Source organism: Chelonia mydas, chromosome 3 (assembly GCF_015237465.2).
Source record: "Chelonia mydas isolate rCheMyd1 chromosome 3, rCheMyd1.pri.v2, whole genome shotgun sequence".
Taxonomy (NCBI): Eukaryota; Metazoa; Chordata; order Testudines; family Cheloniidae; genus Chelonia; species Chelonia mydas.
The window spans coordinates 191,629,993-191,657,721 of NC_057851.1; the positions used below are offsets into that span (position 1 = coordinate 191,629,993).

The 27,729-nt window shown below is 39.9% G+C and overlaps 1 protein-coding gene across 15 annotated transcripts in view; it reads left to right on the forward strand.

The window, feature by feature from the left end:
• The window catches only part of ESF1 (ESF1 nucleolar pre-rRNA processing protein homolog), a 71,045-nt gene that overhangs the window by 26,268 nt on the left and 17,048 nt on the right, over positions 1-27,729 (forward strand). For all 15 annotated transcript variants that reach the window (XM_043544012.1, XM_043544007.1, XM_043544004.1 and 12 more), the window contains 3 exons: positions 6,047-6,208; positions 19,351-19,472; positions 22,293-22,383. In XM_043544012.1, coding sequence (XP_043399947.1) covers positions 6,047-6,208; positions 19,351-19,472; positions 22,293-22,383 — 375 coding nt within the window. The remainder of the gene's footprint in view (positions 1-6,046; positions 6,209-19,350; positions 19,473-22,292; positions 22,384-27,729) is intronic.

Consider the following 27,729-nt stretch of genomic DNA (forward strand, 5'->3'; position numbering starts at 1 on the left):
CCCCCATATCCAGTAGGGTTGCCCTAGCAGCTCCCAGGTGTACACAGTACGGTGTACTGTTGTTCCTGCTACTTTGATGGTAATAATGTGGGCTCACCTCTTTAGAATGTTCATGTTCAGTTATTTTGGCATGCTGCCAACATCTTCCAGAGGAAAAGCAAGTGATGGGAATTAATGACTTTAACAGTTTATAAATCAGCTGAACTTTTAATGGAATTACATGGGACGAAGGAATCGCACTTTTCTAATCTGAGTTTCCCTGTGAAATTGAAGAGGCTTGCTGCAAACAATAAAGGCATTAGAGCTTTGCAACAAAAAAAAAAGTTTGCAGGAATCTTTATAATGAAAAGTGTTAGCCTAAATATAAGGTTCACTACTAACACCTATGATAAGTTCAGACAAAAATCTATAGACTAAACTACTAGGCATTTATTAGCTTTTAATCTAAATTCAGTACAAGACAAGGTGGAGCCAGTCCTTAAAAATGTTTTTCACTATTCCGTTGTAAGGAGGAATGTGAGCACTTGTATTTAGGAGTTTGTATTTTGGTGGTTTACAAACCCTTCTTAACCCTTCTTTTTTGTAAACGTATACCATGTATTTGGGCCTGAACCTTTTCTGGTAAGGCTTGCCTTAGTTCCTTGCATCTAATAATCTAAAATTGGTTCTCTTGTTCCCTCCAGAAGCTAATCATAATGTTACCTATTATGTTACTGTGCAATTAATATACTTTTTTCTTTCTGAATTGAAGATATTTTAAATTACAAACAGGATCCATCAACCAAAGAGGCTTACTTTTGGGACATACGTGTCCATCTCTTGTTGTTCAAAATGGTCACTGAGTTCAGGAGAAATTTCATTTCAGTAGAGTTTCATGCAGAACAATGACAAGAAGACCTTTTATGTGTTATTTTTAGGACCCTACCAGTTTCATGGCCATGAAAAACGCATCACGGACCATGAAATAAGCCCTTCCCTCTGAAATCCGATGCCCCCTTGTTCCTAGGAGTGCCTCAGCAAAGGGGGCTCCTAGCTCTGGCTGGGTAGGGGAGGGACAGGACTTGTCCATCTCCTAAACAGCTGCTCTGGGCAAAGACTGGGGGAGACCAGACCCACCTCTGGGTGTCTCCCTCTGCTACAGGGAGCTCTCTGGGACTGGGCAGCAGCCCCAGAGGTTCCTGCAGCTGGAAGAGACTTGTGGAGTTGTCTGATCTTCCCTGTGCTGCTGGGAGTGCCCCAGCAAAGGGAGCTCCTAGCTCCAGCTGGGGAGGGACAAGACTACACCCCAGAACTGTACTAACTTGCACTGGTCAGAAGACTGACTGGTGTAAGATCATTTCTTAGTTCACCACTCTGACAAAAGGGTAATGGACGTGCAATAGCTCTTGTTAACCTGAGCTGAGATTCCCATAGCACTTCAACCAAAACCACACTGTTTTAGATAAAATATAAAACAGATTTATTAACTACAGACAGATTTTAAATGATTATAAATAGCAGGCATAGAGATCTGAGTTCGGGGTGCCTAAGAAATAAAAATAAATGCACAGTTTAAATTCTAACTTTAACAGACTAAGCAAGATTTGAATCAGTTTCTAACACTAACAGATGTTATAGACAGCTTACAGTTCCTCAATACGCAGACTGGACCCCTTCCAGCATTGGACCAATCTCTCTGGTTCCAAGTCTTTGCCTTCCAGACAGTCTTCCAGCTGTTGAGATGGTGTGGGCAGGGAGGGAGAGAGGCCAGCTGCTAGAAATATCCTTGCCGTGTTATGGGTTAGGCTGCCTCCATAGTGTACCTGCCTTCCCTGAGAAGTCTCTGGATTAGTGGATTCTTTTCTTGATGGGCCATTAACACCTCTCTGGCCCTCCTTTGTTGCAGCTGAAAGGCTGGCTGTGGGCCTCTCCCAGCATGTTTCAGTAACACAAAAAGCAATACTCGTAACTTCACATGCAGTGGTAGTACATCCAATTCAGCAGGATATTAGTGTTCAATAGATCAAGACTTTAAAATGATACCTCAAAAGGCATACTTTGTACAAAACATATCATGTGACAATCATGATGACAGTGGTGAATATGGAGGATCCAGGGTGCTACTTTGTCACAGGGGAGTGTGTGTGTGGTCAGCATGTTGTTTCTTTAAGCAGAGCATTCACCAGCCTGAACGCTTCTTCAGCCAGTAGCAATGACTCCTGAGCCAAAAGAAAAGGAGTACTTGTGGCACCTTAGAGACTAACCAATTTATCTGAGCCAGAGGCCAGTGCACGGGCAGATGTCTTCCTGTCCACCCACTGCAGCTCAGTGGAGAGCAGGTACACTGGCGGGGGAAGGGGGACACTCCAACATCAGCCTTCACCACACCCCCAGCTCTGTGCAGGACAGCAGAGCAGAAGGCTCCAGATCCACAGCAGCTTGTCTCTAAGTGGGGCTGCGCTAGCTCACCCATGGAGCCCATCCTGCCTGCCCGCTGCTGCGGTCCTAGTGCGGGGAGAGAGCAGGATTCCACATTAATGTTTTGATTCTGTGATTCTATCTGCATTCTCGGTAAGGCAGATTTCATAGGGGCCTAATTTAAATTATTTCACTTTAGACACCAATCTAGTACCTGTGGGGGATGGGAAGTGAGGTCTAGTGCAGTGATGGCAAACATTTTATGCATTACATGCCAAGAAATTGAAAACATAGTATTTTCAACACATGACATCCCAGAGGAGAAGAGATAGCAGTCATGGGATTCCTGCTGTTGCATTTTGACAGTCAGCTATTCATTAAAGGCTTGTGTTTTCTTTACAGTGTTGTGTATGTTCTGCCTATATAATTTGATAGTCAATTTCTGATGTTAGAGTTGGCAGTTAATTGTTGAAGATAGTTAACACAAGTTCGTTGAACTGAATGGTCATCAGCAAAGCTACAGCTAGTCTTTCATAGAAAAAAAAGAATATGGCAGTGTTTTCCAAGCTCACAAAAACTGTTTTCAGGAGTTTTTCTTCAGTCCTTCCATGGTCAGTATTTGTCAGCTGAGAATTGAAGTCAACAAACTTTGTTTTTCAGATAGCATTCTCCTGGAATGCAGTGAGCTGCCTCTCAATCTAGCCACTCAGGATCTGTGTAGTAGAGTTCCTAACAGTTTGTGTGGCGGTTTGAATTTTAACTTACTTTCTATCTGTCAGAACTTAAACCATCCTGCATAAGTTTCCAGTGTCTTCTCAATTGTATCTGATTGGTAAATTTCTATGATGTTGCCGATGATATCCACGAAAGTTGCTGAATTTTCCAGATGTTTTCTCAACAAAGGGAAGTATTTTAGCTTTCCGTCATCCAAGTCTTGAATGTTTCCAGCTTCTTTTAATAAGTTTTGGTGTCAAACGTGATGTTTGCTGTCGCTCTGAATCTTGAAGTTTTATATTTGGCTCGTGGGCATGTTGAGTGAGGCCAGCAAAAAGCATCAAGTCACTCTGCTATTGCCAGTTCAGGATAATCTTGTCCCTTTTGATCTAAGAATAAACTGACTTCTTCCAAACTTTCCATGATTCCAAGAATATGGCCTTAATTTAATCATCTGACACTGCTATAAATCAGCAATCCTGCATGTTGAGACTCTCTACATCTAAATGTTTAACTTGCTAAGTTAAGAGCTCTTAAAATGATAGAATTCACAACTTGAACCGCTGCTCTGGAAATATCTTTCTTTGTGACATTCCTGCCTATATCAATAGATGAATCAATTTCACACAGTGACCAATCGTACAAAAGAATTTAAGTTGGTACTGTCATCTAAACAAAATCAGAATATATCTACAGTTTTTAGCAATTTTCAGTTGCTTGCTTACTTTTCATTCATATGTTCGAACTTTGTCTTTAATTGTGTTTCTGTGCAAGGCATTCTTTATTTCACTTTTTGTCTAAAATCTTTGAACAAACTATTGGCACAAAAAAACAGTATCCTTAATCAAAATCAGAAAGTGGTTTATCATGCTGTGCAGTACAGCATGACCCTTGAAAACTACCAGCAAGACCATTTGAACTATGAACAGACTTCGCACACGCATTCACCTGATTCTGGCCTCCCAGCAGCTTTTGTCAAATGTTCTTTTTGTTCTTCTCTAAGCTAATGAAGAGTCTTACAGAGTTTTTGAAAGTGATGTTGAACACTGAATGTTTTAGGAACTCTGCACCCTGAGCAAAGAAAACGTAATTCTTTGCTATTTGAAAGTGGAAAATCATTTCCATTACCATGACCATTTAATTTTGCCGCCTTAGGTAACGTACTTTGAAAAAATCAACAAAATCAAAACCGTATCCAAACCAATGTCAGAATCTGAATTCTAAAAGTCTGCCTTCATCAGCTGAACCAAGTAGTGGAAGAGGACTGACTCATGAATGGTTCTCACAGAAATAGGCCTAGTGCTAAAACTCAGTAACTAATGCCATGTAAAATTTAAAGGCCATCTCTTTGACCATGAGGACACTTTCTTTCAGTGGAGTAGAGCTGTCCATTCTCCATACCCCCAAGAAAGAATTTCCCTTTCCCCTGAAGTCAGGACTCCAGGCAAGCGCGCACACAAATTTTTCTTGCTCCCTAAGGAGACACTCTTCTCCTGGCCCCTTTCCAGACCCATTAGCAGGGTCCCCGGAGATGAGTTTCTAGCTGCTGCTAGACAAAGTGGACAACAGCAGCCAAGTTAAGGGTCTGCTTTGTCTGCAGTCCTCCCAACCAGGGAACAACACTTCTTGGTGTGAACAGTAGAAGAGTAGAGCAACAGCATCAGTTTCACGATCTCTAGCCTTAAAGTAAAGAGCAGCTGCATCACTGTACTCAGTGTGTGAACCCTTCCTCTTGAATAGCAGGCAACAGTGATCCTGATCTGCATATATGGACAGTGCTACCCATCAGATTTGCCTCTGCAGGGAAGTGCAGCTTGAAGTAACTGCAGCATTTTAAAAAAGTTGTGGATGTCTAATATCTCACATAGGGTTTTACAAAAATCATAAATCAAATTGTAACTCTTTTGGTACACTCTGTGTGCAAAATAATCCCCCACTGTACCATTACAGTACTTATGCCCATTCAGCAATCACAACTAACACTTCCTGCACAATACATTTCAGCATTCAGATGGCTGGAGTCTGCAAACTGAGATAGGGAAAAGCCTGCTGCTAAAAATCAGTAGCCAATGCCTGGCTAAGTAATAATGAGTACTACAGAGTACCAAAATGAGTGGCATGGAGGAGTGTGACAAGGGAAGTGTGACAAATCACACAGTACCACATTTGACCTGCTGTATGTTGCATATAGGGAAAGGCTTACTTCAAACCTATGAAGGGAAGTAAAGTTCTAGAACTAATATATATATATATATATATATATATATATATATATATATATATATATATATATATATATAATTTAGTTTCCTCCTCTTGCATATTTATTTGCATATGCACATGCCAGGAAAAATAGGTACGTTGCTTTTGGCTCCTTCACCTGTCAGTGTCTTGCAGTCAGTGATGTAGTGAATTGAGCAAAGACCTATACGTTACGAACTCCTGACTTCCAGTTCTGGCTCCCCTCTGTAGGGGCATGCCATTTTAAAATTGAGGCGACAAACCAAAGTTAAGAAAGTAGGAATTAGTATTTATCTGCCTCACAGGAATATTGTGGTGATTATTTAGTTAGTATTTATACTGCATTTTACATTTTCAAAGTGCTTTACCAATACTAAGTATTGATTTTTAGTTAGTAATATGCTGTGATGGTTTCAGAAACTAGTGACCTACAGTAGGGGTGAAGAACTCTGCACCCTATCATTAGTTCCTTCTGCTATCCAGTTTTCCTGTATCCTCTCCATTTTCTTATTTGATCTTTTAAAGCGAGGAATTGATTCATGGTGATGAGATGGATTGTCTCCACTGTTCTACCAGAAATCGTTTGCTTATCTTAGCTGTGTTGCCTTCAAATATTCATTCATAATATCCTGAGATTTTCCACAATAGTGTTTGCTTTAGTGTTTGTCTGTTTTTTTTTTCTTTCTTTTTTAAGGTGGTGATGTAGCCCATGAAACAGAAGATGACAAACCCAAGAAAAGCCAGAAGGATGATGAAGAGCAAATTGCCAGATACAGAGAACTCTTGCAGAGTATCCAAGAAAAAGAGAAGAAACGGGAAGAAAATGATATGGAAATGGAGATTAAATGGGTTCCAGGTAAATTTATCTGGCACTTCAGCTGTTTCTTTTTTCTTTTCTCGCTTGGAAAAAATTGCAGTATTTTTACTGGCCAGCTTATTGAGGTGTAGCAATCGAAACTATGAACAGTGTTTTCTTAGCATTAAAAATCCAGATGGGTTATAGTGGGGGAAAATGGAAGTAAACAATGATTGAGCACAATTCCTCAGCTGTAGTGTTTGTCTAGTTTGTGCCTCTTGCCAGTTTTTCTTAGGTGTTTGCTGTTTCATTCTTGTAGATTTTTCTCAGATAGTTTCTGTTATGATTCTAAGACATACTTTTCCACACATTTGAAAGTGAAAAATATGGTAAGACTAAAAAAATCTTGTTTGTCTCTAATAATTAATTAATCAGTGCTGATTTCATAACTTGAAACTGGCTGAATGGTGAAAGAAATGCTCAGCTACAGTTCAGTTGGCCTGTTCAGACTGTTTCACCAAAATTGTGCATGTGTTTAGGTTTTTTTAGATTGCTCTAGTTGGGGTTCATTTTCTGTACCCAGTTATTCTATATTTGTTTACCTGCTTAAAATTAATTAATGTATTAAAAACAAATCCAGGAACACATGTTGGTGGGAGAATAAGGCCCACCAATAAGCTTTTTGTAATACTACAAAATGCTTTCAGGCATGCAGTGAATTTAAATTGGCACACTAGTGTAAACAGTTGAGTTTCTGTAGACATCTGTTTACTTGTTAATCTGCCTATGGTCTAATCCTTTTCTGCATAGCACTACTTCTTTGAAGTAGGAATTTCTGAAAAATGTTTTACTCGAATAGTGTAGCTGGCTTTTAAAATAAATGGTATATCTTTCAAAAAATTTATTTCTGCCAGTGTCCTTGGATCAGAGACAACAATTTTTGAATTTAATGGCATTTATCTGAAGGCGGATTCAGATAGTTTTGGAGGTGAGGGAGTTGTGCCATTTTTTCTGGAGGGATTTGCTCCAATAATTGCTATTAGAATCTTTATAAATTAGGGCAAAGTACTTCCCTTGAAGTGTGATATTGACAAAAATATCTGGAAATGCACTTTATATATAAAGTTACTGACATTAATGATACTATGAAAGAGGCATGTGACTGTACATGAAAACTGATCTGTATTACCTAAAATGTTGAAGGCTAACAAGTCATAAAGTGGAAAGAAGTTAATTCCTGCATGACTGAACCAGGGAAACGAGTTCTCATATGACTATTATATAACTAGAAGAAACCACACTTCAGTCTTAAAATACTGCCCCAAACATGTTGAGTAGAACTCTTTTATGTTTCTTAGAAGATCACGTCCCCTAATTACTGCTCTATCTCGAGGTGTCTTTAGATGCCATACCTTCCTAGAGGCAGCATTCTTTCTTGTCACTAGGTTAGAAAGCCGTTTGGATAACAAGGTTCTTCAAGGTGGCACTTGCAGATTGTAGCACATGGAAAACTCTTTAAAGTCTATCGGGGTGGCCAAACTGTGGCACACACAGCCACATGCAGCTCTTTTACCATTAAAGTGCGTCTCAGAGAGCCCCCAGCCCCCCACCATTCTTCACCTATCAGACTTGGGGGTGGGGAGCTCAGGACCTCTGCCTTGGAGCGGGGTGATAGGGTAGAGGCTTCTGCGCAGTGGGGTGTTGGGGTAGGGGCTTCTGTGCAGTGGGGAGGGGGGCAGTCTTGGGGCTTCTGCTCTGCAGAGTGCATCTGCAAGGTCTCGGGGCTTCAGCAGGAGCGGCGCTTCAGCCCCGAGCCCTGTCAAGCGCCTTCTGCAGGGCTGAAGCCCCAAGCCCCTGGCAGATGTGCCCTGGCTCTTGAACTTATGAAGACTGTCGTATGCGGCTCGGAGGGCCAGTAAGTTTGGCCGCTCTTGGTCTATATCTAGTCTTAGAAAGAAATGACAAAATAAACTCTACGCTGACTTACTAGGTCTGTTCATGCATATTTGGGAAACACATTAGCCATATTCAACATCAAGAAAAATTTGAAATGTTGGGGTCTATATGACACCATGCCATAACATGTTGCTGTATAATTTATAGCAAATTATTTTAGAAATGTTTTAAATTGTACTTTTTTGTCTCTCCACCTGTAAAGCCAAGTGGCTGTTTCCATGAGTACAACTATGCAGGATTTGGAAGGGTAGTGGAAATTATAACTTAGAGTAATATAAAAGTTGTGAAATCCCCATCATTGAAGGTTTTTAAGATCAGGTTGGAGAAACACTTGTCTGGATTTACTTGGTCTAGCCTTACTGCAGGGGGCTGGACTTGACCTTTTAAGGCTCCTTTCAGTTCTACATGTGTGATTCTAAGTAATATACATTTTAGAGACCTCAACATTATTTAAAATGGCTTTTCTAGAAAGCATAATGTAATTTAAAGGTCTTGTATCTTATGTCCCATAAAAAAGCTTTATTGGAAAAGGTAGGCTCCTAGTTTTCAAATTGTGTCAAAACAACAATTTTTAGCCAATCTGGATAGTAAAATATTAAACCTTAAAAGTTACTGGTCTAGGATAAAATATAACTATTTATGGCCTGCATCTCAAACCAATGTAATTTTGAGGGTGGTAAGAAATATTTTGACAGTTGGTAGTTTTAAGGAGAAAACGAAAGCTTTAAAAAGCCAGTCAGAGATTCGGAATGTAGGAAGTAGTCCTAGTACAGGTGGGGCTATCAACAGTGCTTGATAAATGAATTTTATAATATGGTTCAACTAAATTAAGATTTCTGTTTCAGTGCGGAAAGAAAAAACCCTTCAGTAATGTTGCAAACTGACTGAGTGTACTATGAACCTGCCTTTAATCCCCCTTAAAAGTAACCTGGCTTTTCTATCATCATGTAAATCTCTTAAAATTATACTTCCCACCCTAATCTGAGCAGTAGAGAGACACAAATTAAGGCAGAAATCGTGAATTTATGGAAGATAAGGAAATTCAAGGTTTCCTTAAGCAACTAGAAGGGTAGTACAGGGATTTCAGGAACCTGAAATGGAGGAGACAGCAGAATTATCTTGTAAAACACTGAGATTTCTGGGACCACAGGAGGATGGGTGTTGAAAGAAGCCTGAACCTCAACTGAAACTTTAAGTGGGAAAGGAGCAATAGCTTAAAGGGAGTTTGTAATATGAGAAGCTGTTAAAAAAGGCGTTGTCGGTTTCTTAGACTTCTTGTTAGTGACTTTCCAGATCAGATTATTTTCTCATTTTGCAAGTAAAAGGCAATGTTACTATAAATCAGTGCTGCAAAACTCAACCTGACATTTAAAAACCAAGTTGTTTTCTGCATCATCACCAGTGCTAGACTTTGCAGGCCCTTTTCTGTTCTGCTTACACTTGTGCAGTCCCATTGAATATAAATGAAGATAGGACCTGACTTGCTAATAGTAAGTTAATTAATTGACAACGTGTGAGTCAGAGTAGAATCCATCTCCCTCTTCCATAGTTGTATTCGCATATAGGAGTACAAGCAGAAATAATAAATAGCAAAATTTATTTTTGTAACTCAGAGATTCAGATGTGAGTCTGAATACACTCTGGAATCACTTCTGCTTCATAAATGCAATCTCTATTGTATTGCTTTTTAGCCCATAATCTGAATTCATTGCCTGAGAAAAGTTTCTGACAGATTAAAATAATAAATGCACAAGTAAAGATCTTCTTTTGAAAGCATAAGTTGGTAACTACAGAAAATGTCCATGAATTTTCCTTGTGTTTGATATAATTTCAATTACTCTGACTTAAATTCTCCCTATATTTAACTTTAAAAATGTGCATCCCTACCTATAGTTAATTGAGATGAAGGGCTTAATGGCACATCTGAATCATCATGTTATAATTCCACTACCCACAGAGTGTCAGTATGTACATAGATGTAGTTGTTTCATCATGAGTGGCTTTTAATTCATTGGGGCATCAAGCATCCAAATGAGCTGAACATTTTTATGCATTAGCAACTATTATATCATTTTCAAAAGGATTTTATGTTGTTACGACCTTCAAACCCAGGAGTGTTAGAAACCACAATGGAAACTGCTTGTTGCTGTTATGAATGTATTCTCTCTGTAGAATATAGACAAGGCATTAGTTTTTAAGTAGCTAAAGCTACCCATTTTTTAATTGTGTTTTTGAAAAATCTCTATGCATACACATAGAATCCTAAACAGGTAACTGAACTGCAGTACACAGGTTGTAATATTAGACTGCAGTTCCATGCAGAACATTATCTTGTAAATAACACGTGAGTTATTTCTGGTAACTACAAAAATTCAATTAAATTAATACAGTGACTTTATAACTATGAATTTTGAGTTATGCCTTCGCTGGAGCACTAGGGAAAGCTATTCTGAGGGTGAAAAAGAGTACCTATAGGGATAGAGGAATTAACGAGACTGACACCAAAGGGGAGAGCTCTCTAGTTACTTTGAGGCGAAGAGGCTGAAGCTGTCTGTGGAAAATTGGTAGGACAGGAAGAGTAAGAAGGATCCTTTGCAAGGCACAGTTACAAGGCTTTGAACCATGTATTATATAAGATTAACCTTCGTTCTGGCCTTTCTTGATCTGTATTATGGTAGTCTTTAATTAGATATCCCCATACTGTCCGTCTTGCCTCATTCAGTGCACAAGATGAATGGTGCTCAGTGAATAGGTGGATATGCAGTATTTTGTTTGATCCTCATTCGGTGTGTGCCCACAAGCCCTATTTAACACACGCCATCTAAACCCTGCACTAAATAAAATACGGAGCTCCTCATGGGCTTTTCTGTTCTCCTGTCACAAGAATAGGAGTGCTTTGCAAGCATTGAATTTATCTTCATGACATCGCTGTGAGGCAAAGTGGTATTATCCTGAAGTTTAAAGCCAAAATTATGTCTGCTGATTTTGGGAGCCCAATCTGAGATGCCTAGAACCTGACTAGGTACTTAATTTCGATAGCCCTTTATGTTCAACACCTAGGTCCTGTAAATTCAGTTGCAGTTGTGAGCACTCAGCACTTGTGCAAATCTGACTCCAGGTATCTAAAATTGGGCACCCAGAAAATGAGGAACACAGTTAGTGGTTAGCTGCAACAGTATTGGTTTACATGACTTGCTTGGCACTACAAGGATAGAATCCAGTTCTCCAAGGGGCATTCAACTGCTTTAACCATACGGCCATCTTTTTTTCTTCCTGCAGTCCCTTGCTTCATTCACTGCACATCTTCCAACTTCTGCAACAAATGAAGCAGGGATCCTACAGAGAACAGTGTCATTCACTAGATACTGATTTATACCTTGAGCACTGTCCATCCTGTGCACTAAATGATGCACAGGTCCTGTTTTTTTCTGTTCTTTTTTAAGTATGTGATCATGTAATTAAGGACTCTATTATGCATCCCACAAGAGGGGCAAATTAAGATTACCCTGGCATTTCATCACTTTGAGCGCTTGACTTTACAATCTTTAATGTTTTAAAATAGGTTTTTGGATGCAATTAACTTAAAAGAATCCCCCAAAAAACATACTAACACCCACTTGGGTCATCAACGGAGTTGGGATCTTTAGAAACACAGTTCCTCTACTACTTGAGCTCATGAAGTAACTGATAGCAGTAGTAGATTTCTGTTTTGTCTGTGGACCACTAGAAGGGACGAGGCACTTACTTTGCCCATGGGTTTCAAAGCTATTTGCTGACAAAAGTGGACTGTTGAGACTCTGGAATCCTGATTTTAATTTTAAATCCTGGAAGGGAGCATATCTATTGGTTTCAGAGTAACAGCTGTGTTAGTCTGTATTCACAAAAAGAAAAGGAGTACTTGTGGCACCTTAGAGACTAACCAATTTATTTGAGCATAAGCTTTCGTGAGTTACAGCTCACTTCATCGGATGCATACTGTGGAAAGTGTAGAAGATGTTTTTATACACACAAAGCATGAAAAAATGGGTGTTTACCACTACAAAAGGTTTTCTCTCCCCCCACCCCACTCTCCTGCTGGTAATAGCTTATCTAAAGTGATCACTCTCTTTACAATGTGTATGATAATCAAGGTGGGCCATTTCCAGCACAAATTCAGGGATTACAAGAACGTCTGGGGGGGGATAGGAAAAAACAAGGGGAAATAGGTTACCTTGCATAATGACTTAGCCACTCCCTGTCTCTATTCAAGCCTAAGTTAATTGTTTCCAATTTGCAAATGTTCCAATTCAACAGTCTCTCGCTGGAGTCTGGTTTTGAAATTTTTTTGTTGTAATATCGCAACTGTCATGTCTGTAATCGCGTGACCAGAGAGATTGAAGTGTTCTCCGACTGGTTTATGAATAATTCTTGACATGTGATTTGTGTCCATTTATTCTTTTACGTAGAGACTGTCCAGTTTGACCAATGTACATGGCAGAGGGGCATTGCTGGCACATGATGGCATATATCACATTGGTGGATGTGCAGGTGAACAAGCCTCTGATAATGTGGCTGATGTTATTAGGCCCTGTGATGGTGTCCCCTGAATAGATATGTGGGCACAGTTGGCAACGGGCTTTGTTGCAAGGATAGGTTCCTGGGTTAGTGGTTCTGTTGTGTGGTATGTGGTTGCTGGTGAGTATTTGCTTCAGGTTGGGGGGCTGTCTGTAGGCAAGGCCTGGCCTGTCTCCCAAGATTTGTGAGAGTGTTGGGTCATCCTTCAGGATAGGTTGTAGATCCTTAGTAATGCGTTGGAGGGGTTTTAGCTGGGGGCTGAAGGTGACGGCTAGTGGCGTTCTGTTATTTTCTTTGTTAGGCCTGTCCTGTAGTAGGTGACTTCTGGGAACTCTTCTGGCTCTGTCCATCTGTTTCTTCACTTCCGCAGGTGGTATTGTAGTTGTAAGAATGCTTGATAGAGATCTTGTAGGTGTTTGTCTCTGTCTGAGGGGTTGGAGCAAATGCGGTTGTATCGCAGAGCTTGGCTGTAGACGATGGATCGTGTGGTGTGGTCAGGGTGAAAGCTGGAGGCATGTAGGTAGGAATAGCGGTCAGTAGGTTTCCGGTATAGGGTGGTGTTTATGTGACCATCGTTTATTAGCACTGTAGTGTCCAGGAAGTGGATCTCTTGTGTGGACTGGACCAGGCTGAGGTTGATGGTGGGATGGAAATTGTTGAAATCATGGTGGAATTCCTCAAGGGCTTCTTTTCCATGGGTCCAGATGATGAAGATGTCATCAATATAGCACAAGTAGAGTAGGGGCATTAGGAAACTTCAAAACCAGACTCCAGCGAGAGACTGTTGAATTGGAATTCATTTGCAAATAGGATACAATTATCTTAGGCTTGAATAGAGACTGGGAGTGGCTAAGTCATTATGCAAGGTAACCTATTTCCCCTTGTTTTTTCCTATCCCCCCCAGACGTTCTTGTTAAACCCTGGATTTGTGCTGGAAATGGCCCACCTTGATTATCATACATATTGTAAGGAGAGTGATCACTTTAGATAAGCTATTACCAGCAGGAGAGTGGGGTGGAGGGAGAGAAAACCTTTTGTAGTGGTAAACACCCATTTTTTCATGCTTTGTGTGTATAAAAACATCTTCTACACTTTCCACAGTATGCATCCGATGAAGTGAGCTGTAGCTCACGAAAGCTTATGCTCAAATAAATTGGTTAGTCTCTAAGGTGCCAGAAGTACTCCTTTTCTTTTATCTATTGGTTATAAACACTTCTGCCCCAGCGTCCTTTTCTATCCATCTGCCTCCTAGCTCTGACCCCCTCTGCTCCTATCCATCTGCTTTCAGACTTTTGTTCCTGTTCTCCTTCGCCTTCTCATTGTCTTGTTGCATTAGGCTGTTTCCTCCTTCATGTTGCCTGGGCACCACCAGTGGAACTACTGTCTGTCTGCTCTGAGTTCTAGTGCCTGGTACCATAGTAGCCCACAGGTGTCAGGAGGAGCAGTTACAGAGGAAGTCCTACCTTGTAGGATGAAGAATGCCCCATCATTTTTGAGGGATGGTCCCTGCACAGTGTTTTTGCATGTAGAAGCTGCGGGGATAGTGCATGCTCTGTGCATACGGAAAAGTGTTTTCATAGCTCCAACAATGTAACTGACAGTTTTCAGTCACCATGTTACTTTTAAGATTTCCTGACTAGTTCAGAATTAGTTTTGTTCCTATATTTCTATTGCCAAGACTTGCTGTTATCTAAGATCTATTGTACTGTAGGCTGCTTTTTAAAAAATATCTTAAGATGTTTAAAATAAAAAGAAAATTGTAAGAGACTAATGTAGGAAGACTTTAAATGGAAAGTCTGAGATTTGAATTAATTTTAAAATTTAAGCTTTGGCACAACTTTTCACACACAGTTGTAGCAAGCATATTTTGTGAATGATTCAGTTATCTTTTAATCATAATACTTCAAACATAAATCCAATACCAGAACAAATCAATTAGATTTGGTTCCAGTTTTTTTAGCACTTTTTCTTTTAGGCACAAAACTAGTGATTGTATTGGAGTGTCTGTTCATCTGTTTTCCTACAGTCATTGTTCAATTATTCAAGCAATAATTACCTTAGACAGAGTTTGCCAGCCCTCAAAGTTTTACACACTCCCATAGAAGGTTTTGGTGCTTTAGACTTCATACACATGGCAGACCACAATCATATTCCTAATATAATTTTCAGATACTTCCCAGCTTCACATTTTTCGTTTAATTTTAATAGTCGTCCTTTGGGAAGAGTAAAAATGTGATTATTAAACAGGAGTTAAAACGGAACTTTAAAAATTACTAGTTTTCATCCTAAATAAAAATAAGTGTAATCTCCTCCTAAACTACAGAGAATCTCAGCCATATGTTGTTGGAACGATTATATGGAGTGAGAGAGTGTTTTTCGTTCTGTATGATCTTTGAAGGTGGTGTATGTGGCTCATTCTGTATTCTTGTTTAGTATGTTCTTTGAATGATATATTCCTGTCTCATGCTGTGCACAAAAGTATGCATCTGGCAAACTAGAGCTCTGCAGTTCTTTATACTGAATATCTTTAGGTACTAATAATGGTCCTGTCCCTTTTGTCTTTTGAGAAGTGATGCAGGATAACCCCCAAAGTCTCTTGGGAAACTTTAAGTATTTTTTTATCTTTCAAGCTTAGACAAAACAAAACCACCTGATATCAGTCATGCTATTAGGCAGTCTCCTCTGAGGAGTCCCTGGAGGTTGCATCCTGTTTTACATGTGACTTTCTTATTTTGGTCTACTCTTCCTTTATGGAAGGTATGGAAAGCCCTCCAAAGTGTTTACGGATGGTTCCCTATATCCTTGTCAGAATATTTCTATCACACATTCCTTTCAGCTACTTGCAACAAGGGTTTCACATTGACAAGGCATATCAAGATTCTTCCTTCATCTCGCTACATGAAATGAATTTGCTGGTTTGGATTCCCTAGAATGGAGAAATGTTTTCCTTTTTCCTCTACTCCTACTTCAGGTCTAATGAAGGTATTTTTCTAGTTTGGGCTGTTACTGTCCCCCATTTTAGCAAAATTTAAATAAGATTGAAGGACATCCAGCATATCATAATCTCCCTTAAATGTTGTTGTAAAACCTGATTGAAGACTTAAGGAATTTGCACATTTTGTTTTCAATAATTTGCAAACATCTTGTTCACAGCCTTCTCAGTGGAAATCTGCAGGAACCAATCCTTCTGTCATAGTTCGAGGTGGATAGCCCTTTGGGCCTAACTATACTTGTGACACTTTCTAAAAATTCTCACTGTTTTGCAGACCCCTGTTCCTCAGTGAAGTCCCCGGTAAAACAGTATCTCTCCCCCCCCCCCCCCCCCCCCCTTTTTTTTTTTTAAACCATCTGTGGAAGTTACCCTGGCTTTTCTTCGTATTTAGCAAAAAGTAATTTTGGACATTTAAAAAAAAAAAAAATTCTGACCAGCCCTACTTTTTACAGTCTGAGAAGTAGCTTACTTGGATTTGAGTCCCAGTGCTCACATGCCATGTTCTCGGGCCTCTTCTACTGCACACTTCAGTTGCATCCCACTGTTTCTCACTGCTTTTTAGTGGTTGGTCACTGCTCATTTACTTGGCAGTGTAGAGAGTTACTTTCAAGCAGATAATGAAGATATTCTCCCCGCCCCCCCCGTTCTTTTTTTTCATGGCTTTCATTTTGGGACGGTTAAGTGACAAAACAATATTGTGGTTCATTTACTTCATTTGTAGATCCCTATTTTCAATTTACGAAGGTGAAACAGTTTCTTTTTCCTTCCATAGTTATAAGCCTTCTGACTACTTAGAAATACATGTTTTATTCTCAGGATGTGGTCTGGACAATTGTTTTTAAACCATTCTAAATTGGGAAGGACGTTTAATGCTTTTCTTGTGGTATTTGGCAGTCTCAGGAAAGGGCTATATTGTTCAAGTCCTGCTTTGCCAGGTGGATCAAATTATTCCATTTATTATTTCCATAGCCTCATTCTCCTGGAGGTGCGACACGCTTGTCTATCCATAATCAGCCCTCTTCAGAGAGAATGTGTGAAGTCACTAGCTGACCATCAATATTTTTTTCTAAGCATTACAAAATTTAGTTGCTCTTACCTTTTGGATTCAGTTTTTTGGGAACAGAGGAGTCTATTCTCAGTGCATTTCAGGAAGAAGTGTATTGTTGAAAACAATAAAGTATATTTGTGTATCTATAAAAATATTCTGATTTGATAGGGCTTTACAGTGGTCTTATTTTTCTGACTTATAATAACCTCTCTATTTCTCTGAGTTGCAGTGACTGTCTTAATATTTGTTCACTATTTTATTCCCCTGCTTGTGTGTTTGGTTGGATGATGGTCAGTGCTTATTACTTCCCATTAGTCCCATCACTTCTGCGGTAAGATAAGTCTCCTTCATCACACAATCCTGATTCATCCTCAGAGCAGATGGAAAAATAGTATGTGCTCATGTAATTAAAGAGCATATCATAAATCATACACACAGAGGGGCTGCATTAAGATTGCAACCTCAGTTTTCTGGCATTTCCTAACTTTAGAGTGCTTGATGTTGCAACTTTAAAATGTTCTTTTAACAGGTGTTTTTGTGTGTAATGTGTATACAATCTAGTCATTCATTTGGGCAAAACTCTGGAGATGACAATATTCAGTTTAGTCTAAAAGCTGTCCATGGCAAAAGGTAGTACATACATAGCTCATAGCTGAGAAGTGTGTGTTTAATTAAATGCTTCTTTTGAAGTTCAGAAGCTTATGCACTTGTTTTTAGGAAGGGTTAGTAGTAATTAAGACTGTCTAATTGCTTACTCCCTTTCAGCCTTTCATGACTAGAAAGATTTTGAACAAGTAGATTACACTTCTGCGATACATGCTTTCCTGGGAGCCCTGTGAAGCTGTCATTTGCTGTGAAAGGGAAGAGGAAATTTCCTTCAACAAAACATTTTAGCTTGATATCGAACTTCTTCCAATTGTTGACAGCTCAGGAAATGTGAACTTGGGTATTTCTCCTAGAGTACACACCTGACAAAAGGATATCAGAGAGATGAAGATCTAAGTTTATGGTCTGATAATTACAGCTCCCCATGGATGTAGGAGGGGATGGTAGATTACCCATGTCCTTTGATCTTTCAGTTCATATAGATGCTAAATATTAAGAAGTACTTCCGGTAATTTGATGATCCTAAATAAATAAGAGGATATTCTATTTAGCTAGTTTCAATTTTGGTTTCTGATGAGTCGTCATAATTTGAATGTGTATCCAAATAAAAATAGAATGTCTGTCTTTATACATTTTATGTATTTTTTAGCCACTGTGGGGGTAGTATGTTCTGAGCATGCCCCTATTTTCTACCTCATGTTGACAAATACTTTAAAAAAAAAAAAAAAAAAGTTACCATGTTACCTTTGAAGCTTTTTGAATCTGGGTTTCCTGTCATACCAGAAGTCTCCTGTTTGTAATTTTTGAGATACCTTTCACTGACCAAAATAGTCAGACATCTGGGTGTTTAAGAAAACGTTTTGTGGATTTAAAACTTAGACTTTTTTTAGCGAAAGTAAAGCGGGTTTTTTTTGTAAAATCAAAGGATGTCACTAATAAGCAGTAACCTTGTGTGCATACAATGCTTATTCCAGTCTTTCAGAGCAATTTTAAGATAACTAAATACTAATATCTATATCTATTTTTCCTTGTATTGCTATCCATCAGATTATATCATTTATAGTACAAATCCAGAAATCATGAGTTTTTTCCTGCATGGGCTGCATACACGTAATTTTTTTTAACTAAAGTTGAAATTGGCAAAGATAACTGAACATGAATCCCACAAGTTCATGCATTCCCTTACAAGCTAACCGCTCAGAAATCCTTAACTTTATTTATATTTAAATGTATGTCCCTTTTCTCTTAACATCTCACTTCATGTGAAACCCCTATATTTTAAATTTAACCTTTTTTCATTATAGAATTGTGGATGAAGTAGAATTGAAATGCTGAGGAATTTTAAATTTGTTTCCTGGTTTGATGTATTTTGCTGGAGAGGTACAATAATTGAAGGGAAAATATAAACATTAAAATCCCTGTGGAGCTTCCTAATGACACATACCCTACTGGAAGGCATTCCGCGAAATGGGCCACATTGACTGGAAGTTAAAGCACAGCACTGGGAGATGGACCTAGGTTCTAACCTCAGTTTTAGCGTTTGTAGTGTTGTGCAAATCACTTAATCTTTCAGTTCTTTGTTTCCCCCCTTTTCCCCTTCCGAAATCCTTATTAATTTTGTAAAAACTAATTAATATTAGTGAAGTACTTCTAAGTCCTCACAAGGTTACTCTAGCTCTAAGAACGTGACATTTGTAGACTGCAGCACTGAGCTGGGGCAAGAAGGCAGTCGAGGGAATCAGAAGTGCTGAGGACTGGGTATTGCCACTCTCATTCTCTCAGACATCTGCACAACTTACCACTGAGGTGCTAGAGGTGGTTTTTTAGCATGAAGTGGGAGGATTTGCACAGCAAGCTGACCTTTCCCCTGGATACATTGCCTTGATTTGACAGTCGATATTTGTGCAATTGCATGGCTCAAAGATAGTAAATATTTCCCTTTGAATCAGGGCTTTGCTGATGAGAATATATTAGTGTTTTTAAGAGGATGAAAAAAACTTGAGCAAATTAAGTTTGCCTGTTCATTTGTTTTTTATTTCGCCATAGGACTGAAAGAAACTGCTGAAGAGATGGTCAAAAGCAAGTTGGAAGGAAAGGATAAACTAACTCCTTGGGAACAATTTTTAGAAAACAAGAAAGAGAAAAGAAAACTGAAGAAGAAAAGAAAGGTGCGTATGTTCTGATCACTCACATTTTTAATTAAAACCTATAACCGTCCTATTTTGCCTTGAATTAAATACAAAGGAGTTACAGTTTCTAGAATGATTTTGGGGGCTGATAGTGTGGTGTGTCTTCATTTAGAGACTGTTTACAAGTAACTTACCAAATCTAGAGAGTTAGAAGGGTGTTCAGGGTAATACTAGTCATAACAGGCTTCCACATATTTTCATCTGTCTTTGGCAGCCAAAGTAAATATCATTGTAAATTTGTGTGATAAAAGAAAAATAAACATACATCTACCCGGAAAACTACCTTTTGATCTTGGAGTTTTGTTAGCCACTTAAACATTCCAGAGTGTATCATATTTGTTGCTAAAATATGATTGGATAGCAAGGTTTCTGATTAGGATGCACAAAATTCAGTCTCCCAAAGTTCTAGCAGCATAAACATTTTGAATGGCATTGAGGAGTTGCTCAAAGATCAACTAGATGTGTACCCTTGAGGGATATTTCTGTGTATGAATGACAAAATGGAATTGCATTGATACTACTGGTTTTTCTGCCTTGCTTCTTTTTTGCCTTTTCATTTACCAAAGGAATTTGTGAATTGATTCCTGTGGTGGTAACATATGAATGTTAGGGAGACGTTTTTAAAAAAAAAATACGCTGCCTAATTCTCCCTATATTTTCTTTCTTCATTCTGAATCAGGCCCAGTATCACAAATGTGGTTTCTTTATAGTGCCTCCTGCTGGTCAAGGGTGGCCCTGCAGATGCTCCCTGACTTGGTTTACAAGGTGTGTCAGCCTGTCAGAAACAGTGGCCCCGTCATATGCTTGGCGTCAGTCTTTAACGGTTAAATCAGTAGTTCTTAAACTTTTATACTGGTGACCCCTTTCACTTAGCAAGCCTCTGCGTGTGACCCCTCCCTTATAAATTAAAACACTTTTTTTATATATTTAACACCATTATAAATGCTGGAGGCAAAGCGGAGCTTGGGGTGGAGGCCGACAGCTCGTGACCCCCCATGTAATAATCTTGTGGATACCACCCCCCCCCCCCCCCAAGAGGTCCCAACCCCCAGTTTGAGAACCCCTGGATTAAATAATAACAAAGTCAGAAATAGGCTGTCTGGGTCTGTATCTTTAAACAAACAAATAGAAAAGGCAACTGCTTCATTGCAGTGCTTTAAGCAAAGGTCCTTTTTTTGGACCTGGGGTTCTGGAGCACTGAGGAGCGTCTCCTTTGTCCTAATCTCTCCCAGCACTTGCCCCAGAAGAAGCAGGCAAGCCTTCTTAACTGGCCTGCTGCTTCCCTATTGGTCAGTGTCTCCTCTTGGCCCTTCTGGGCCTGCGGAGGACTAAGGGCTTGTCTACACTGGCAATTTACAGCGCTGCAACTTTCTCACTCAGGGGTGTGAAAAAACACACTGGTAGCTATGCCCCTCATGGAGGTGGTTTTTTAGAGCACTGGGAGAGCTGTCTCCCAGTGCTCTGCCATGACTACATAAGGCACATTAAAGCGTTGCCAGTGCAGACTAGCCCTATGTCTTGTAGGTAGCCCGGCCTAAGTCAGTATTCTTTAAGCAGGGGTGTCAGGGGTTTAATGCTCCGTCAGAAGGCAGCGAAGGCCTGATAGAGCCATATCACATCGAGATAACAGATTAATTAAAATAACTTCTGTGACTTTGTTAATGTATTTGTCCATTCTCTAAGCAAAGTTACAAATGGCATTTGATCAGTAGCTGCTAAAACTTCTGAAAACAAACTGGCTTCTTGTGTTAAATAGTGTTTCTAGAGGCTACAACAACTCTTGCTCGTGTAAGACTCTCATTTACCCTGACTAAAACCAACAAGGTAATGGTTCACGTGTGCTGGAGGCTAGGTGTTCTAAGGAAAAGTTCCTCAGTTCTTGAACTTGCTTCCCCTATAAGTTTAAACCCACATTTGATAAACTTCAGGCACAGCTGAAAGCTATTTACCAACGCTTTTGCCTAAAGAAGGTTTTTGTGGAGGATCATTGTTAGTTGACTATTCCTATTTTAAATAGGACCAGCACACTTTATGAATCTCCCAGTAAGGGCAGTGAGCTTGTTTTTTGTATGCTGAGTTTATATTTTTTGCTTGTGGAATACAGGCAATGATGAAGCAGGAGTGATCAAGCAGCTGTGCTTTTTTGGCAGTGACTTCAACATGGATGTTTGAGAACTGCCTTTTGTAGAGAAGAAAGGATATATTATCTCCTTGGTAGTTCATAAACATGCTGTGCATACTGTCCACTCTTCTGGGTGCAATGATTTTACTTATTGTTGATCTCCTTGAATCATTAACTTGAAAAATTTTGTGTGTGGATATGGAGAACCAGAAGTTTGCTTCTGATCCTATAATTAATTGGAATGTTTATACAGTTTATATTCTATGGACTTAAGACTTCTTTGAATGTGTAAATTATTCGGCTCTTTGTGTTCATAGTAAGATTTATAGCTCAGTGTGTTATATACAAACTTAGACTTAGAATTGTTTATTTACATTCACCTTAGTTCACAATTTATGGTATGTTTTAGATCTATGTCATTCAGATCACAACCTTAAAGCATCCGATGAAGTGAGCTGTAGCTCATGAAAGCTTGTGCTCAAATAAATTTATTAGTCTCTAAGGTGCCACAAGTCCTCCTTTTCTTTTTGCGGATACAGACTAACACAGCTGCTACTCTGAAACTTTGAAGCTGTGAATTAGTAGCAGCTACAAGAAGTTATATTTCATTTAGATGAAACTTCTGTATTAGTTACATGTTAAATGGAAATGTCAAAAATCACTGTTTTTTGTTATAGGCTACTGCCAAAGAAGAACTGAATGAAGATGAATTTCCATCTGATGTTGACTTGAATGACCCATACTTTGCTGAAGAACTTGGAAAAACAGGTTGGTTAATAAAAGTAATTTTCACTTGTTTAAAATAATGTGCTCTTTCTTTAAATAACAAGCTATAGAAATAGAGAAGTATAAAAATACGGCTCAGTTGTCAAGGTTCGTGTGTGGAGTTAGTGATACACAATTTGTGATAGTATGTGACTCTTGGCCTATACTGTATGGAATGTCAGGAAGACATTTCTCCCAGTACTTTCAGCAGTGACCATCAGCTGGTCATTGCCAGAAAGTGGCTATGTGGGAGCCAGACCTACCAGCTGGTCCTCAAAACGCACCAGAGGAAAAAGAAAGAACCTGGTTGCCCTTGAAAGCCAAATAAGTTTTACCCCGTGTATAAACGGAAACACAGGGCTGAGCAACTTTGGTGGGCCCCCTTTGAGGTTTGGATAATTGAGATAAAGATATCAAGTTTTATGTAAGTTTCCCGACTGAATTTGACCTCGTACCCTGAAGTTTTTCAGTCACCAACTGGGCGTGCATAAGGTGCGAATGCTGACCAAGAGCCAGAAGTCATGGCAGTCATTTGACACTTCCTTTTTTTTTGTTTTTAGAGGGAAATGGGAATTGAAAACACGAAAATGTTTCAAGACCTCAGAACATGCATAATTGTTAAAATTGGTGGGGATTCAAGGGTCTTTATTTTGGGTGAACCGTTGCCCCGCTTCACTCTGTCTGCTACACCTTGATGTGGCTGCCAGTCCCAACGCTGGATAAAGTGGGGAGGGTTGACTCCAAGGATAACTGTCACAGCTGAGGGCAACTGAACTTGGATTTCCCTTCAGTGGTCCAACCAGGGTACCTACTCTCTGGCTTTCACCACTGCAAACATTGCCTTTCTTGGGTGGAGACCCATGTCTCCCTCCCTTCTAACTGGAGTATTTCCAGGCTGCACAGTTCCTCCTGCCTTCACCGTGTTGCTTCTAGCAGAGACAGACTTCTTGTTTGCTGTCACCTGGTTGCTTTCTCTTCAGAGATGGTTAACACTATGACTGCCCAAGTCATAAATACCACCAGCTCTTTTTATGTAAGCCTGTTTTATTCTTAAGGTAAATGCACTAGAGAGCACATATTAAAAACAATAAAAGAATCTATGCATGCTAATAAGCATACCAGAGATCACCGAAAACTTAACATGGGCTCTGGCAGGAGAGGTCCTTCAATACCCCACCCAAGGAGTTTCCTTGTGACTTCCAGTTCATCACAGCTTCGGCTCAAAGCAAGCACACAGTCTTATGGACCTTAATAGGCCCAGTCCTTATAGCTCCTCCCTAAGGATTAAGGCCCTCAATGGACATGGAGACTTATGCATTTGCTGGATCAGGAAGAAGGTCCTGAGCCCGTTTAAAACACAGCAGTTTATCCAAAAATTCTTTGTTTGTTGGGGCCCTGGAGCATCAAGTTTGAACTAGTATGTGCATACCTCTGTAGGGAGTGGCTTCAATGGGCTAATAATTGGCGGAATTACATTAGCATTCCAATCCTCTTGGAGGAGTTACATACAATTCCCTAATGACACATACACATTTGCATTTTTAATACAGTGGATTGATCCCAAGGGTATTCACCCTAATTCAGGAAGATTTAACCTAATTCAATAAAGTTTATCTTAATTCCATAAGGTTTGTCCAGGATTTTACAGGATATTGTCAGTCTGTCACACTAATCATCTAGACCTGTAAAAAAAAAAAACAAAACCAACCCATTGGTTATGGGAATGGAACCAGGCTACCATTCCGGTAAAAATGGCTGCTCAGCAGAGAACGCTGCCGACCCCAAGTGGAAAGAGCAGCAAATGACAGAGACACATGGAAGAGTTTCTGCACCAGTATAGGTGAAGGAAGGCTGTAAATGTTTCACCTGTCTTAATTTCTCAATTCTGGTTCTTTGAAGGTAATTCTTACAGAATTTTCCCACCTTAAATAGCTATAAGGTGAATAAGGCTATGTCTTATAACCAAAAGCATAGGCAGTATAAAAAGAAGACTAATGCTCAGTATTGTAAAAATGCAACTTTTATATTAAAAGGATGGAGAACATTCTTTCATATAACAAAGATGAGTAAATGGACAAAGCCTCAAAGAATGTGACCTCATAAACAAAAACTGTCAACATTTGACTAACTCTGACATGAGATATCAAGAAGAAACTACTGAGGCAGGAGATTTTGGGCCACCCTGATCTCAGAAATGGGCATTCTGAATCCAAATAGGGACTCTACAAGGGCAAAAGCTAAGCAGGGATGGGCTGTGAAAGTGTGAGGTGGTAATGTACAGTTTCTGGGGCAGCAGTTTTCTGTACCATGCTTGCTGCACAAAAGAAGCCTACATCCTTTTGATGGCTGTCCTGGTCAACTCTCCTGTGTGATGGTTGCCACCTCTTAGGGTAGGTCTTGGCAGAGATCCTTACAGGAGCGAACCTTGTTCAACAGTTTGACTTCTGATGGAGTCATGGGTACTTCACAACATTCAAGGCAGCCTTTGAAGCTGAATAAACCCTTCTTGCAAATAACTGCCAACAACAATGTTCAGGTATCTGTTTTCCCTTAATCAGCAAACTTATAGGAAGTGGAATATGTAGCCAACAGCATCCTTGGCAAAATATGTATTTTTCTCTACTGCTTGAGATTGGAGTGTGACTGGATTTCTATATCTCTGTCATCTCATTATAAATGATATGCAAGGTCACATTCATGGGAGCAATCCTTAGGCCAGGTACCAATTAATCTTGGTCCTTGAGAATTCTTTGGTGGGGCCAAACCAAACCCAGATGGCCTACCCAGATATTGCAAAAACTGGGTGGAAGTTGGATTCTCCAGAGCAAATTGTTCTGTCTCTTATAAGTAAATCTATATTTGTCCCCAAATACACCCAGCCTTTTCTTTGGAATACAAATAATAATCCTGAGTGCTTCCAGGTTCACCTCCTTGATCTTACATAAGTGACTGTGTGGTGCATTTTGAGGAGGTGGAGTAGTTGATGCTACTGGAAGAGGCGTTGGCACAGACAATCCTCAGATAGTCACTGCAAGCAAAGTTGCATGATAATTGCCCTGAGGTCAGAACTGCTTGTGTTGATATAGATTGCCTTCTGGATGCAGATGCCAGCCTGGTATAAACTGGGCTCCTAAGGTGCTGAGAATCCCAAACTGCTTCTTACTATTCTGTCGTCTTATGCTTTGATACTCATCTTCAAGTTATTATCAGCCGTTAAATGGAATGACTGGAACAATTCAGATGATATACCCTGATACCATTTTATTGATCTCCAGTTTCTGTGCTGGTATATGGAGTGTTAACTGGAGGCTTTGATGCAGAGCTGCCAGGACTCAAGGCTTTGGTCAGTGTGCCAAGAGGCTGTTGGCTGTCGTTCAGTGCTCTTGAGGTGATTTCTCATGCTAAGATGACCTAGAGTTTAGTACTGCTCATTTGGTGCCTTAGTGTGCTGAGGGCATTTAAAGAAGATTTTGGCTTCTGAAGCATCAAATATTGCCTTGAGGCAACCAGTGAACCAGATCTGCTGGTTCTAGAAAGCTTCAGGGTAATGCTGACACTGCAAGCGCCACACTGATTCCTGCCACAAAGGTGCTTGGTGTCTTGGGGCTAGATGACCGAAGTGCAAAGAAGGAAACCTGTAATTGGAGCTGACTGGAGAAATAAGAAATAGGGATCTATGAGCTGGAGCAGTGGCACTTACAAACCCTTTTTTACAACACTTGCAACATGATTGCCATGCTTTGGGGCAATTTTTAGATTGCTCAAATAATGTAAGCAAATGCAGGCACATGTGGAATTTGGGCTGAGCTTCCGCAGTGCTAGTGTGTCCATTCCAGGCTACTGTCCATCTTGTCAAGCAGGCAGATGTCTCTGCTCCCCGCAAGACCAGATGGGCAGAACTGAGAGACCATTAAGAGAACAAAATGAACAGAGCCAAACCACAGCCTTGTATACCTGTTTAATGATGTTATAAAGATAAGTTGTAATCAGGTAGGACTCCAGAAAGTTGGTGACCAAGCAAACGAAAAATCTGGAGTCCAGTTCTTTGTCTTGTCATTAGCAGAGCAGTAGACGGGCATACAAGAAATAACTTCTTTTGCAGAGTGTATTACTGGAGCATGCCACACAGGAAGCAGAACAAGAGTCTGTGAGTGGTCTAGCTGGCATTTGGCAACAGGGAGGGACACGAGATCCAAGAGAATTCCTTGAAGGATTGTATCTTGAAAGAATAGTGGTGACTTTGTGAATATTGCCAGCCATTTATGTTAGTATTTCATTGCATACAGACTCAGATTCCTTTGAGAACTTAGCACCTACCAGCCGATGCACATGTGTTCATCTCTTGGGCATTCAGAAGTTAACATTGTGGGATTTTTACTAATTTAAAAAATACATTGGATTACTTTTGTGTTTTAATGCACTTGCTTATACATAAAATAGATTGTTCTGCAGCGTAGAATGACTGAGGTGGACTTCGGATCGTGTTTTAAGAGAGCAGCACTGCGGTATACTTCAGCCCCATGCCATTCGTCCCCCTAATTTCTCTGTAAATGCTCTGCATATGGAGTGTTTCTTGGGCTATTGGAACAATGCCATTTCTTCCATCCTTTTTCTACTAGCAAGAGGATGTAGGTTTTCACACTGTTAGCGTTTCCTGTTTCATTAATGTATGTTGAAGCTTCCAAGCAATGTATGGAAAAGTGTCCTGCAATATGTAGTGAGGTACCCCATCTTGAAATGGTGAAAGAGGGTTATTATTATTCAGTAGCTTTTTCACATTTTCCCCATAGCATGGAATACAAACTTGCTGTTCAGAGATGGTCTTGGGGTTGTTTACCTACACACTCAGTGTCTACTCAAACTCTTGACTGCAGGATTACCGGACATCAACTGGAAAAGAGAAACTGAGAATATAGCTAGCTTTGGAATAGTTTTAGAGAGAGAGCGCTATCCACGTGCTGGCTGGCTGCAAGCAAGGTGACACTTGATGTATCGCTAAAGCTTGTCAATGGCAGACTGAGCAAATTGAAGGGAAGTTTGTCAGATGGAAACTGAGGGTCTGATTACTATTTCCATATTCCATTTAAGGAAAGTGGGGATGCTGCTGTAAAAGGGAACCAGGAAGCTCGCCAAAAGAAACCTAGGCAAGTGTATATTTGGGTGGGGGTGTCTTACACCAAATAAATTCTGTTTACAAAGAGAACTTCTTTTGCCCCGAGGCAGTGATTCCTAAAGTGTAGAGTGTGCCCTCTCAAGAAGGGCAGGGAACAAAGGGCTACGCAGTGGACCCCTGTTCTCCAGAGTCTCGGCTTTGGTTTATGTACAAAAAAAAATAAAAAAAAAAAGCTA